General features: G+C 41.7%; 2 protein-coding genes and 1 pseudogene across 2 annotated transcripts; all 3 read left to right on the top strand.

Annotated features, from left to right (window-relative positions):
• The first annotated feature begins 230 nt into the window (after window positions 1–230).
• On the top strand, window positions 231–1,287 carry LOC127095381 (mitogen-activated protein kinase kinase kinase NPK1). The gene has a single exon (XM_051034082.1). The coding sequence runs from the start codon at window positions 844–846 to the stop codon at window positions 1,285–1,287; it is 444 nt and encodes a 147-aa protein (XP_050890039.1). The 5' UTR covers window positions 231–843.
• Window positions 1,288–6,735: 5,448 nt separating this feature from the next.
• Window positions 6,736–8,470, top strand: LOC127095380 (uncharacterized). Its single transcript, XM_051034081.1, has 2 exons — window positions 6,736–8,325; window positions 8,438–8,470. Exons 1-2 carry the CDS (start codon window positions 6,736–6,738, stop codon window positions 8,468–8,470), a joined length of 1,623 nt encoding a protein of 540 aa, XP_050890038.1.
• Window positions 8,471–10,909: 2,439 nt separating this feature from the next.
• The window catches only part of LOC127095379 (DExH-box ATP-dependent RNA helicase DExH9-like), a 9,652-nt pseudogene continuing 6,370 nt past the window's right edge, over window positions 10,910–14,191 (top strand).

The following is a 14,191-nucleotide window of genomic DNA, read 5'->3' as shown; positions in this document are numbered from 1 at the left end:
GTGTTGAACTCCATCGTTTTATTTAGTTACGTGGATTGGCCCAATTGCTTTGAAATGGATGCACAAACTGTTAGTTTGTTGTTGTCAAATGATGCTTGGATCGGATTCCTGCTAGATGAAGCTTCACGATTGATCACTGGCATGTTTGAAGTGTTAGCCACAAGTGTTGTATGCTTCATGACAGGTTCCTCACGACCATTAGGAAGAGCTTGAGCGGACGCGTGGTTATAAGAACCTATACAAAACAGCTTTTAGAGGGGCTCGAATATCTTCACAATGACAGAATTATTCACCGGGATATTAAGGGTGCGAACATTCTAGTTGATAACAAAGGGTGTATTAAACTCGCAGACTTTGGTGCATCCAGGAAAGTCGTGGAATTGGCTACCATAAATGGAGCAAAGTCTATGAAGGGTACCCCACACTGGATGTCACCTGAAGTTATTTTACAGACAGGATATACAACCTCTGCTGATATATGGAGTGTTGCATGCACTGTGATAGAGATGGCCACAGGAAAGCCTCCATGGAGTCAATAGTATCCCCAGGGGGTGTCAGCTCTTTTCTACATTGGGACAACTAGATCTCATCCACCAATACCTGAACATCTGTCTGCTGAGGCAAAGGACTTTTTGCTGAAATAAGGAACCGGATTTAAGACCTTCTGCATCAGACTTGTTACTGCATCCATTCATCACATACGAGTATCAGGAATCTCATTCAATATCACGCAGTTCAGTCAGGGACTCTTGCAATCGGATGGCAACAGATGGGATGAACTCTAGGAACTTTTTGGATTCTATCTAAGGATCAACATGTACAGGCCTAAAGGATGTTTGTCAGATGGATAGTTTAAGGTTCTCGAATGCAAATCTTCTAAAACCAGGTTCCTACCAGGGAGCAGGCAACTATGACGATGACATGTGTCAGATGGATGATGAAGATGATATTTTCGCTGCATCATCAGTAAAAGCTAACCCTCTACTTGATGCTGACGACATAAAGAGTTTCAATCCAATGTGCGAGCCTGTGGAGGATGACTGGTCTTGCAAGTCAGACGAAACACTAAATTTGAAGAAGAGCAGACTGAACTTGTCCCCAGATCAAACTATTAGGATAACTATGAGTCCCAAACCATCTCCTAATGCAGAGAAGGAGATTTCATTTTCAAGTGAACCTCTTGGAGTTGAAGATGATGATGAAGTGACAGAGTGCAAAATTAGAGCTTTCCTGGATGACAAGGCATTCGAACTGAATAAGCTCCTACACGTCCTTAAATCAATTTAATGTGCATGGTAATCAGTTAAGCGATTCTAATCCATTGAGCTTTCGCAATCTTGAGAGTTTGACTTAAATCTCTCCGCGAAATAACTTTAAAGGGATTATACCAGTTGAGTTAGGCCGTATCATACATCTTGATACATTGGACCTATCTGGCAATGATTTTTTCCGGTCACGTCCCAGCATCTGTTGGTTCTTTAGAGCATCTTTTGACCTTGAACGTGAGTCGGAGCCATCTTGATGGTCCCTGGTCTGCTGAATTTGGGAATCTCAGAAGCATACAGATTATTGATATGTTCTTCAACAATCTGTCGGGTAGCATTCCTCCAGAGTTTGGACAACTGCAGAACCTTGCCTCTCTGATTTTGAACAACAATGACCTGCACGGAAAGATTCCGGAGCAGCTCACCAAGGCTATTCCAGCGAACCAATTTCAATTCGGCAAAGGCTACCGTAGTGAAGCCAAGTTAATGATATTGTGCCCGAACAGGCTCTGCAACATTGGTTTAGCACACAGTTAGTTGAGGTGTAATTAAAACATTTTCAAAAATTCAAAAATTCACAGTGGTGGATTGTTTCTTACCAACAGTGAAGTTGGAAATGGAGAGAATTGAGGAAGAGGGACCACAAGTGGAATAAGGACAAAACTCCCCAGACATCCTCTGTACAAACAAACCTCTCCACTACACAGCAGACCTCCACTACATAGCAGGAAACACAGCAGAGGAAAGAGAAATGAGCCACATATAAAAGAGAGGCCATTGTTCATAAAGGGAGGGAGCCGAAAAACCCTAGAGAAAAAAGAAGACTGCTCACACAAAGAAAACCCTACCGTTGAACCACCCCTTCCATTTTCGTTTTGAACCAGCTACCGTGAAACTCCGCCACCGTTATCACCATCTGCCAGTTGAATCCCCACACCATACTCTTTGTGCCGGATTAACGCTTGAAGGTCGAAGCTACACGACTCGGTGAACAAGCCAACTCACGGCAACGCAATTTTTAAGCAGCTCACCAACGTTTGTGACTCCTTCCGTCGACTTAGTAGGTAACGAATGGCTTCCTATTTTCTGTTTGTTTCATGTCTGTTGTTACTGCTTCCAGTTTGTTAACTTGTTTTTTTCTTTTAACTAATACAACGCATGTTTTGAATATATGTATTAATGAATACAAGTTAATATCACCAAATGGATTTGGTTGAGTTGGTAAGGGTGTCGTTTGGCAATCCCTAGGGTATGGGTTTGATACCTTGTACCCCATATTGTTTTCATTGTTCTATATTTTTATTTTTAATTTTTTACTCCTTTTATTTTTTTTATTATTCTCGTTTTCTAGACACTTGTTGATTTTAATGTTAAACATCGATTTTTAATTTATGGATTTGACAATTTTCTTGTTATTTATCCATGATTATTTTTATCGATATATTGATAGTATTTCGCCGCGTTTCGGTTAATCGTATATGACATTTCAATTGTTGTCAATATGTGCAAATCGGCTTTGAGCACATTATTTAGGTTTTATGTGTCCCTTAATTTCCATCCTTGTAAATCCCGATTTTATCCTTTTTTCGATTTAATTTTTAAGTTTGTGTAAATATAACTTCTTGTGTTATTTTCTTCACATGGCTTACTCTTGGGCCTTCTTACAATGAGACAGTTCTCTTGCACTTACACTCATACATTGCATTATTTGTTGTTTGGGCCCGATTTAATTATTCCAGTACTTTGAATCCCCATTTGACAAAATGTACCCCCACTCCCCTGACATGTAATAATTTTACTGTTTTATTCCTTTATTGCTTGATTGTGTAGTTAGCTACTAACACAAGAACAAAATCAACAATTCCCAAAAGATCAAAAATAATGACTCGATCCAACGTCGAGTATTTTCTCAATAAACAAATCAATTCATTTCTCCCTCCTATTCTATTCCATTTCTTTCAAACTTTCATCAAACGCTTGATTCAACGTCAAGCCAGTTTTCTTAGTAAAAACTCAAAAAAATATTAATTCATAGTTAAGACCTTTTCAATAAGATGGAAATGGAACATGGTGTATACCATGCACTCCTGAGACTAGGATTCGAGATGTATATCTCGCCAATCCTAGTTCTCGCCATCATCCAAATTTATCCACTTTATTTTCTCTCAAACACTCATCCAGATTTCTCTTAAACGTCCATCAATACTTGATCTAGTGTCAAGTCGTTTTCACAATAAAACTCAAGATACCTAATTCTTATTTAACACTTTTTCAATAAAGATGGAAATGGAACATGGTGTATACCGTGCACTCCTGAGATTAAGATTCGAGACGTATGTCTCGCCTATCTTAGCTCTCGCCATCATTTAAAATTGTCAATGCGGTTTCTTCAAACCCTTTCTCAATCAAATTCAAAACACCTAATCTTTATTAAACACTTTTTTTCAAATAAGATGGAAATGGAACGTGGTGTATACCGCGCACTCCTGAGACTAGGATTCGAGATGTATATCTCGCTCATCCAAGTTCTCGCCATTATTCAAAACACCTCAAACCAATCAATTTCTTTTCTCGCCGCCGTGCGATTGATCTCTTAAACCTTTTCACAAACGAAAGGTACTTTGTTTCAAAACAATGCAAGGTAATGTTTCTCCACCTGTTTTGGGTAGTCCAACAATGTTTTCGTCGATTAGACACAAAGTAGCTTTCGCTAAAATCGACCAACAAACAAACATTTTCTACCCAGAACTACGTAAGCCTTGACTTCTCTATTGAGATACGTAGGAGCGGGATTTGTAAATCTTGTCAGGCCCACTAATAAAAAACTTAGGTTTAGTCCTTCGTTAAAAAATCCAAAAACATTTTCCTCTCTTTTACTCTTTCTTTCCCACTTAATAACTTGAAAAGTCTAACATTTCAAACTAACATTAACGCACACAACTAACCTAATGGTTCCCGTTGAGTACAACGGACGTGAGGGGTGCTAATACCTTCCCCTTGCGTAATCGACTCCCGAACCCTGATTTGGTTGCGACGACCAATAATCATTGTCGTTTTGTTTCTTGGGTTTTATCGATATCTCCCCTTTCCTTTTTAGGAATAAATAAAGTTCGGTGGCGACTCTGTTCAGTCCATCATTACGAGTGTGCGATCGCGCTTTCGCATAAGGTCGTGTCTCTCATTTTTTCAATGAGGTACGACAAATGGCGACTCTGTTGGGGATATACCCAATCCCTAAGCGAGTCAATCCTAGTTAGGACGTTTGTGTGCCTTTGTTTGTTTAATTGTGTGGCTTTTCCTTATTTATTGCTTTTTATTATCTTTATTATTTTATTGATATATCTGTTGTATATTGGTTCTATTGTGATTGTTGGTATTTGGGTGTTTGATTGCAAACCATGTGGGAAAGACTCTACACCCGAGTCTAGAGTAAAAAAAAACATAAGATAGGACGATGGTTGAGTAGTATGGACTCCCGAGGTGGATACTTCGTAAGAGTCGGTACGAGAACCTCACTTAGAGTAGATTCTTTTGCAAATATTGTCGCCCGAGGTGTATACCTCGTAAGCTTCAATGTTTCAAAGGGGTCCATGACTCCAAGAACCTTTTAGAACATTGAACCTTTGGCCAACTAGAAATGATGGTTGCGTAGTATGGATTCCCGAGGTGAATACTTCGTAAGAATCGATACGAGAACCTCGCTCAGAATAGATTCCCTAGATGGAGTTGATGACCGGAAAGTATTTTCCGTAAGCGTCAAACAGTCTTTTGAATCCATGACTCTGAGTACCCTGTCTAGAACCCAGTCGATGGTTGCGTAGTACGGACTCCCGAGGTGAATACTTCGTAAGAGTCGGTACGAGAACCTCACCCAGAATAGATTCCCTTGATGGAGTTGACGACCGGAAAGTATTTCCCGTAAGCGTCAAACATTCTTGTGAATCAATGACTCTGAGGATCCTTTGTAACAAAGCCCTAGATCATACCCGGTGAGAACCCCTATTTTGGAAAGCAATCAAATTTATCCATACCTCGGACCTTTGAACCTATCCAACAAAAAACATTGCATCCATCCATTCATTGCATATGCATAAAAAGCAAAACTCTTGGTTTTTATCAAACAAAATACATCCATACATGCATTCATACATTTTCAAAAAAAGAGTCTCACTCCGCCCTTTCTTCCTCTAGTTTCACGCTGAATTTTCAACACCGGTACAATACTCGCGCCAGAGCAAGACAAAGAATGGCTGAACAAGAACAAGAGAGCGCCCGAGTTAGAGCTGAACTAGACGAAATCAAGGGAGGCATGTCCCAGATGCGAGAGATGCTGCAAGCTTTAACCTTCAGGTTTGAGATTCCACAAGCAACCGTGATTTCAGAGACCACGGGCCCAGCAGTGGAAGTCCCACCTCAAAGGATATTACCCTTAACCCTTCCTCCGTATGGGCTACCTTATGACTTCGTCCCCCGAGCGGAGGTGGTGCACGAAATGGGGCAATCTGTCCAACAAGCTGTGCCATTACCGGTTTACACTGGCGCGCGTCCAGTCATCCATACTGTGGTTCTACCAGCTGCCTATGCTAGGCATATTCCTCATTATGAAGATCAAAACCACATGTACCAGACTGTCGACTCAACCGTTGCTGGTGACGAAGTAAGGTTTGAGGACTTCAGAGAAGTAAAGGAGAACATGCAACTCCTCGAGAAGAAGTTCCGAGATCTAGAAGGAGACCACGTCTTTGGATCTGCTGCCAAAGAAATGTGCTTGGTATCCGGGTTGGTGATTCCAACCAAATTCAAAACTCCAGACTTCGACAAATACAAGGGGCATACTTGTCCAAAGAGCCATCTCATCATGTATTACCGAAAAATGGTTGCACACGTGGAGGACGACAAGCTGATGATCCACTGCTTTCAAGACAGCTTGAGTGGGGCTCCTTCCAAATGGTATCTAAGTCTGGATCAGAATAAGATCAGGTGTTTCCAAGACCTGTCAGATGCGTTCATAAAGCACTATAAATACAACATGGACATGGCGCCTGACAGAAGACAGTTGCAGAGCATGTTCCAGCAGGACAAGGAGTCCTTAAAAGAGTACGCTCAGAGATGGAGGGAACTGGCTTCTCAGGTTGAACCACCTCTTGCTGAAAAAGAATTGGCTGAATTGTTTATCGACACCGTCCAACCCCAATTCAACGAGAAGATGGTTGGAAGTGCTTCTTTGGGATTCTCCGAGCTTGTTGCTATAGGAGCTCGCGTTGAATATGGTGTAAGGAATGGCAAACTAGCGGCTGTAGCTGGAACTTCAAATGCCAATCAAAAGAAGTTCTCTGGAGGGTTTCCTAGGAAGAAGGAAGGGGAAACAAATGTTGTGACTGATGGTCAAGGAAGAGTTCCTCCAAGAAGGAGACCACAATAATATCCACCTCAGCAGTATGTTTAACAACCAATTCCCTATCAACAACCCATGTATCCCGTCCAATACGCTCCTCAGCCGTACGTAACCGCTGTGACGCCTGCATTCAATCAACAACCTGCTCAGGCTTATCAAGCGCCTCCAGTCTATCGACCAGCTCCAGTTCAACAACGTGTTGCGGTTCCTCCTGCTTATCAACAAGCACCAGCAGCTCCTGTTTATCAACAACCGAGAGCTCAAGCACCGAGGCAAAATGCTCAGAACCAGAATAGGAGGCAAGGGGAGAGGGCGACCTTCAATCCAATCCCAATGTCGTACACTGAGCTTTATCCCTCCTTGTTGCAAAAGGGTTTGGTGGTTCCCAAACCTATGGGACCTCCACCTGATCGTCTTCCTCCATGGTACAACCCTAATGCACACTGTCCTTTCCATGAAGGTGCCCCCGGGAATGACCTAGAGGGTTGCTACGCTCTGAAGCATAGGGTCCGTGAATTGATTGAGAGTAAGGTCTTGTCTTTTAAGGACATGGGACCGAATGTGAAGAACAATCCTCTTCCTCCCCATGGAGATCTTGCGGTGAACGCCATTGAAGATGCATCTACTGTTGTTATGGTTGAGAAGGTGGAGGATGTTAAGACTCCTTTGGCAGCATTCCATGCCCGATTGGTGGAAGCTGGCCTGATTAATGTTGATCATGACAACTGTGAAGAGTGTGCCACACACCCAAAAGGATGTCAGATGGTACGAGACAATATTCAAAACTTGATGGATGAAGGAGTGCTTCAAATATCCAGTGTTGTGAAGAACGAGGATGTGTTGGTGATTGAACCTTGTTTCAAATTACCTGAACCAGTTGAAATCCCATATTATAGTGGTGGAGTGGTTCCAGTGAATAGTAAGTTGTCGCCTGTGGAAATATGTATGCCCACGCCTTTTCCCTACGAGAGCACCAGGGTTGTGCCTTGGAAACATGAGATCACTGCTGTGGATAAGGTGGTTGGAGGAAGTTCAGACGCTGAAGTGACAAAAGTTATAGGTGAAGACGTTACCAATATTGCAGGAATGAGCAGAATGACCCGTAGTGGTCGAATCTATACGCCCGAATTCAACGTGACTCCTCAAGGGCCGACCAAGGAATCAACAATTGTAGCTCCCACTAAAGAACCCGAAGTGGTTCAATCCGAAGATGCTGTTGAATTCTTGAAGTTGATCAAGAAAAGTGACTACAAGGTTGTGGACCAGTTGCATCAAACACCATCTAAGATCTCTATTCTGTCTTTGCTACTAAACTCCCAAGCCCATAGGGAAGCTTTATTGAAGGTGCTTGCTCAAGCTCATGTAACACAAAGCATAACAGTTGACCAATTTGATGGAGTTGTGGCAAATATCACAGCTTGCAATACTTTGAGCTTCAGTGGAGAGGAATTACCTGAGGATGGACAAAATCATAATCGTGCCCTTCATATCTCGGTAAAATGCAAAGATGATGATTTGGCAAGAGTGTTGGTTGATACTGGATCTTCTATGAATGTTATGCCAAAGAGAACACTCGCCAAATTATCTTATCAAGGACCAGCTATGAAGCCTAGTGCCTTGGTAGTGAAAGCTTTTGATGGTTCCAGGAGAACAGTGATTGGAAAGGTTGAATTGCCCATATTGATTGGCCCTCATGTATTCCCGATTAATTTCCAAGTCATGGATATTAATCCAGCATATAGCTGCTTATTGGGGCGTCCCTGGATTCATGCTGCAGGGGCAGTTACCTCCACCTTACATCAGAAAATGAAGTTTGTAGTGGACAATCAATTAATCATCATTTTTGGAGAGGACGACTTTGTGGTCAGTCACCTTTCATCCTTCAGATACATTGAGGCTGATGAGGACGCTTTGGAAACTTCTTTCCAAGCTCTTGAAATAGCCAATGTCACTTTTGTGGAAATGAAGGACCCTGTTGGGAAATCTTGTTCATCTTTCGCTTCTCTGAAAAGCGCAAAGTCTAGTATTGAAGGAGGAAACCCTGAAGGTTGGGGTCAACTTATTGATATTCGTGAGAAGCATGATCGCTTTGGTCTGGGATATGTGCCTTCCGCTGCGAAAGGAGCCCGAGTCCCTACAAAGGACAACACCCGAAGCATCCAGGAAGTATTCCTCAGCACATGATTCATCCATGGAGATCAAGTCAATGCAATTCAAGATAGCACCGCAGATGAAGATGAGCCATGTTTGGTTTACCGGTGTGAGATAACTTTGAATAACTGGAAGGCGGTTGAGATCCCCGAAAATTTTCCTTTGTCAAAGTAATAATTGTTGTTTTTTTTTCCTCTCAGATCCTTAGCTCTGCCCAAGGCTAATGGATCATGTTGTAGGGCCCCTTTTTCATTTTCAAATAATCATTATCAATGAATGAAAGGCATTTTGTTAAATTCTTATTATTCATTTACTTGGCTTTCTCTTAAGGAAATGTCAATCCTTTCAAAAACAAAAACTTTTCATTTATGCATCTTTTATTTGTTTACTTTTCTAAAAGAAATCAATCATTCAAACATGCAGAATAAACGATAACCCCGTTGAATCCAATGACTTTACTACCTCTCATAACTTTGACTCCCCTATCTACCAAGCGGAAGAGGAGGGTGAAGAAGATTGTTACATCCCCGACGAACTGGCAAGGTTGCTCGAGCACGAGTCCAAAGTCGTTCAGCCACATGAAGAACCAGTGGAAACAATCAACCTTAGCACCGAGGAAGACAAGAAAGAGGTCAAAGTGGGGACTACACTTGAGGCAAGCATCAAAGAAAGATTGATCAAGTTGCTACAAGAGTATGTGGACGTATTTGCTTGGTCGTATCAGGATATGCCAGGTTTAGATACTGACATTATTGTCCACAAGCTACCACTACAGCCAGAATGCCCGCCAGTAAAACAAAAACTCCGAAGAACAAGACCAGATATGGCTCTGAAGATTCGTGAAGAAGTCAAACGACAATTTGACGCTGGTTTTCTCGCAGTGGCGAAGTACCCACAATGGGTAGCTAATATTGTACCTGTGCCCAAAAAGGATGGAAAGGTAAGGATGTGCGTTGACTATAGGGATCTGAACAGAGCTAGTCCAAAAGACGATTTCCCCCTACCACACATTGATACTCTGGTAGATAACACTGCAAGATTTGCTGTCTTCTCCTTTATGGACGGTTTTTCGGGATACAATCAAATCAAGATGGCTCCAGATGACATGGAGAAGACCACTTTTATTACCCCTTGGGGCACGTTTTGCTACAAGGTAATGCCTTTCGGTCTCAAAAATGCTAGGGCAACTTACCAAAGAGCTATGCTCACTCTCTTCCATGATATGATGCACAAGGAGATAGAGGTCTATGTTGACGACATGATCGCTAAATCTCAGAATGAAGAAGATCATATGAGCCATCTGAAAAAGCTGTTTGAACGCCTCAGAAAGTTTAGATTACGATTAAACCCTGCAAAATGCACATTTGGTGTCCGTTCAGGGAAGTTGCTTGGTTTCATTGTTAGTCAACGAGGAATTGAGGTAGACCCTGACAAGGTCCGAGCTATACAAGAAATGCCTGCTCCACGCACCGAGCGAGAAGTCAGAGGTTTCCTTGGACGTTTGAATTACATCTCAAGGTTTATCTCACACATGACGGCCACGTGTAAGCCTATCTTCAAATTGCTTCGAAAAGATCAAGTTGTTGAATGGAATTCTGATTGTCAAAATTCTTTTGAGAAGATTCGTCAATACTTGCAAGAGCCTCCTATTTTGATTCCACCTGTCCTGGGAAAGCCATTAATCATGTATATGACTGTGCTTGAAGGATCAATGGGATGCGTGCTGGGGCAACATGACGAAACTGGTCGGAAAGAACATGATATTTACTATCTGAGTAAAAAGTTTACCGATTGTGAAAGTCGATATTCGCTTTTGGAAAAAACTTGTTGCGCGCTAGCATGGGCCGCTCGTCGTTTTAGGCAGTACATGGTTTGCCATACTACTTTGTTGATCTCGAAGATGGATCCAATAAAGTATATCTTTGAGAAACCTGCCTTGACTGGAAGACTTGCCCGTTGGCAGATGCTTTTGTCAGAGTATGACATCCAGTACGTAACCCAGAAGGCGATTAAGGGAAGTGTGTTAGCAGAGTATCTTGCTCATCAACCAGTTGAAGACTATCAGCCATTGAAGTTTGATTTCCCCGATGAGGATATAATGGTGATAAAAGATTGTGAGACCCCCGACCCAGATGAAGGACCAGAACCAGGATCTCGATGGAAGCTCGCATTCGATGGTTCTTCCAATTACAATGGTCATGGTGTGGGAGCTGTTTTGATGAATCCAAATGGTGGTTTTACCCCTTTCACAACAAGGTTGTGCTTTGATTGTACAAATAATGTTGCCGAATATGAAGCCTGTATCCTTGGTCTTGAAGCTGCAATTGATCTCCGAATCAAGATCCTTAAGGTGTATGGAGATTCAGCCTTGGTGATCTATCAAGTCAAAGGTGAATGGGAGACCCGCGATGCGAAGCTGATCCCGTATCGCGCTCATGTTGTGAAGATGATAGAATACTTCGACGATATCACTTTCCATCACATCCCAAGAGTAGAAAATCAAGTAGCTGACGCTTTGGCAACATTAGCATCAATGTACCAAGTCAGATTCCATAATGAAGCTCCACTTATTCGAATCGAGCGAAGAGATGAGCCTGCCTACTGTCAGCTGATTGAAGAAGAAACTAATGGTAAACCTTGGTTTCATGATATCAAGCGATATCTTTTAAGTCAAGAGTATCCAGAAGATGCTACACTGTTGGATAAGAAAACTCTGAGGAGGTTATCGTCCAAATTCTTTTTGAGCAATGATGTGCTTTACAAAAGAAACCATGACATGGTTCTGCTCAGATGTGTGGATAGACACAAAGCAGACATGTTAATCAAGGAGATTCATGAAGGATCCTTTGGGACCCATGCCAATGGACATGCCATGGCCAAAAAGATTTTGAGAGCTGGCTATTACTGGTTGACCATGGAGTCTGATTGTTTCAGCTATGCAAGAAAATGTCATAAATGCCAAATTTATGCTGATAAGGTGCATGTACCGCCAACACTGTTGAATGTTTTGACATCACCTTGGCCTTTCTCAATGTGGGGCATCGACATGATTGGTGCTATAGAGCCTAAAGCTTCCAATGGTCACCGCTTCATCCTGATCGCCATCGATTACTTTACTAAATGGGTAGAGGTTGCTTCCTACACCAATGTGACGAGACATGTGGTTGCTCGCTTTATCAAGAAGGAGATTATCTGCCGCTATGGAATCCCAAGCAAGATCATCACCGACAACGGTTCAAACTTGAACAACAAGACAATGACAGAATTATGTGAGAGTTTCAAGATTGATCACCATAATTCTTCTCCATACCGTCCAAAGATGAATGGTGCTGTTGAAGCTGCCAACAAAAATATCAAGAAGATCCTGCAAAAGATGGTGAAAACTTATAAGGATTGGCACGAGACGTTACCCTTTGCTTTGCATGGATACCGGACCTCAGTCCGCACTTCAACAGGGGCAACCCCATTCTCCTTAGTATATGGGATGGACGCAGTCCTCCCAATCGAAGTAGAGATACCTTCCACGAGAATATTGATGGAAGCCAAGCTGGATGAAGCTGAATGGATCCAGAATAACTATGAGTTTTGAACTCAAAAAGAATTTTTCAACATATTGAGAAACACAATTTTGCTTTGACATGTGGAAATATTAAAAGGAAATCTTTCGTCTTTCCCCGCAAGTCTCAAGTTGCAAGACTCCCCCTGGATGATCAACATCTATCTCCAGAGAGCACAATTTTATCATTCTCTGGAAGGATTATTGGGCCAGTTGTAACTGTTCAGCTTGACAGATCCTCCTTTGATGCATTTACTCACTCCTTCGGTTGAGTTATTGGTGTTGAGGATTCAGTACCTCCATAAAGCTTTCCCTAATTTCCAGTCTGTATATTGTCAGCATTTGCATTTCATGATCATTCATACATCATGCATATAAGCAAAATCCAAATCATGCATAGCCCGAAGTGCTTCGCGCTCATTTGCATAATCTCAGGTCTCGTTGTTGATTGTATCCCTTGACCTCTGAGACTGGTTGTTACTGGCACCGTCTGTTAAGTCTGGTTGTCACCAGTGTCTTCAACCAAATCCAGTTGTAACTGGTATCCTTTAAGGTCTGGTTGTGACCAACATTTATTTTAAACCCAATTGTCGTTGGCATCACTGTCAGTCTGTTTATAAATACATTTGTGATTGATATCTGAAGTTTGGTTGTCGCCAACATCATTTCAAGTCCAGTTGTTGCTGGCAAACTCCGTTGTAGCCGGTAATGGTTTACTATTGAATTTCATTAAGTCCAATTGTTGTTGGCAAAATCCGTTAAAGAATTTGGTTGTAATCCATTGCTTACGGTCAAAGTCCAATTGTTGTTGGCACCCAGAGAGTTTGAATACCTTGTCTTTCCTGATGGTTCCGTGAAAGTCATGTATGACTCACCATCTTGAGGAGTTCCCAAAAGCTTGGGAGTTTTGTTTGATTTCTCTGTAAAGAATCATCGTAGCCTTTTGCGTGGGTGATCTACTTACAAGAAGACTTCTATTTATCTTTGTTTTGCATAAATTCCCTGTTAGGAATCTCCAAAATCTGTGATTGGATGAATTTCTTGTGAGAAATCTCCAGAACCATCAGATGTATTCCAAAGTGTCAGGTCATGTATGAACCTATTGTTGAAACTTGCTTTGTGTGTTTTTCAATATTCTCAGGTCATGTATGAACCTATTGGTAAAACTCCCTTTGATTTTTTCCCAAGTGATGTCGGGTCATGTATGAACCTATTGATGAAACTTGCTTTGTATGTTTTCCAATATTCTCAGGTCATGTATGAACCTATTGGTAAAACCCCCTTTGATTTTTTCCAAGTGATGTCAGGTCATGTATGAACCTGTTAATTAAACTCTTTGAATAGTCAAGTGTTGTCGGGTCATGTATGAACCTGTTGTTGAAAATTCTTTGGATGTTCCAGCATTGTCAGGTCATGTATGAACCCGTTGTTGTTGAGCTTTTATTCCAATATTCCCAGGTCATGTCTGAACCTGTTTTTGAAGAATCTTTCCAATGTTGTCAATTCATGTATGAACTTGTTGTTGAAAATTCTTTGAATGTTCCAGCATTGTCAGGTCATGTATGAACCCTTTGCTGTTGAGCCTTTGTTCCTGTTTTGTCAGGTCATGTATGAACCTGTTGCTGAACTTTTTGTCCCAATGTTGTCAAGTCATGTGTGAACTTGTTATGGAAATTTTCTCAAAAAGTTCAAGTTTGTCATCAGGTCATGTATGAACCTGTCGATATACCCTTTTTGATTTTTCTGATGTTTGTTAGGTCATGTCTGAACCTGCTGTCAGAACTTCTTGTTATTCCAGCATTGTCAGGTCATGTATGAACCTGT

The sequence above is a fragment of the Lathyrus oleraceus genome, chromosome 6 (genome assembly GCF_024323335.1).
Source record: "Lathyrus oleraceus cultivar Zhongwan6 chromosome 6, CAAS_Psat_ZW6_1.0, whole genome shotgun sequence".
NCBI lineage: Eukaryota > Viridiplantae > Streptophyta > Magnoliopsida > Fabales > Fabaceae > Lathyrus > Lathyrus oleraceus.
This window is presented reverse-complemented; position numbering and strand designations above follow the sequence as displayed.

What these genes read in the sequence shown, in the direction of transcription:
- LOC127095380 (XM_051034081.1), top strand. Translation starts at nt 6,736, where the DNA reads ATGTATCCCGTCCAATACGCTCCTCAGCCGTACGTAACCGCTGTGACG. An exon ending in GGAGAACAGTGATTGGAAAG is followed by an intron (nt 8,326 to 8,437) that starts GTTGAATTGCCC and finishes TTCATGCTGCAG; the next exon opens with GGGCAGTTACCTCCACCTTA.
- LOC127095381 (XM_051034082.1), top strand. Translation starts at nt 844, where the DNA reads ATGGATAGTTTAAGGTTCTCGAATGCAAATCTTCTAAAACCAGGTTCC.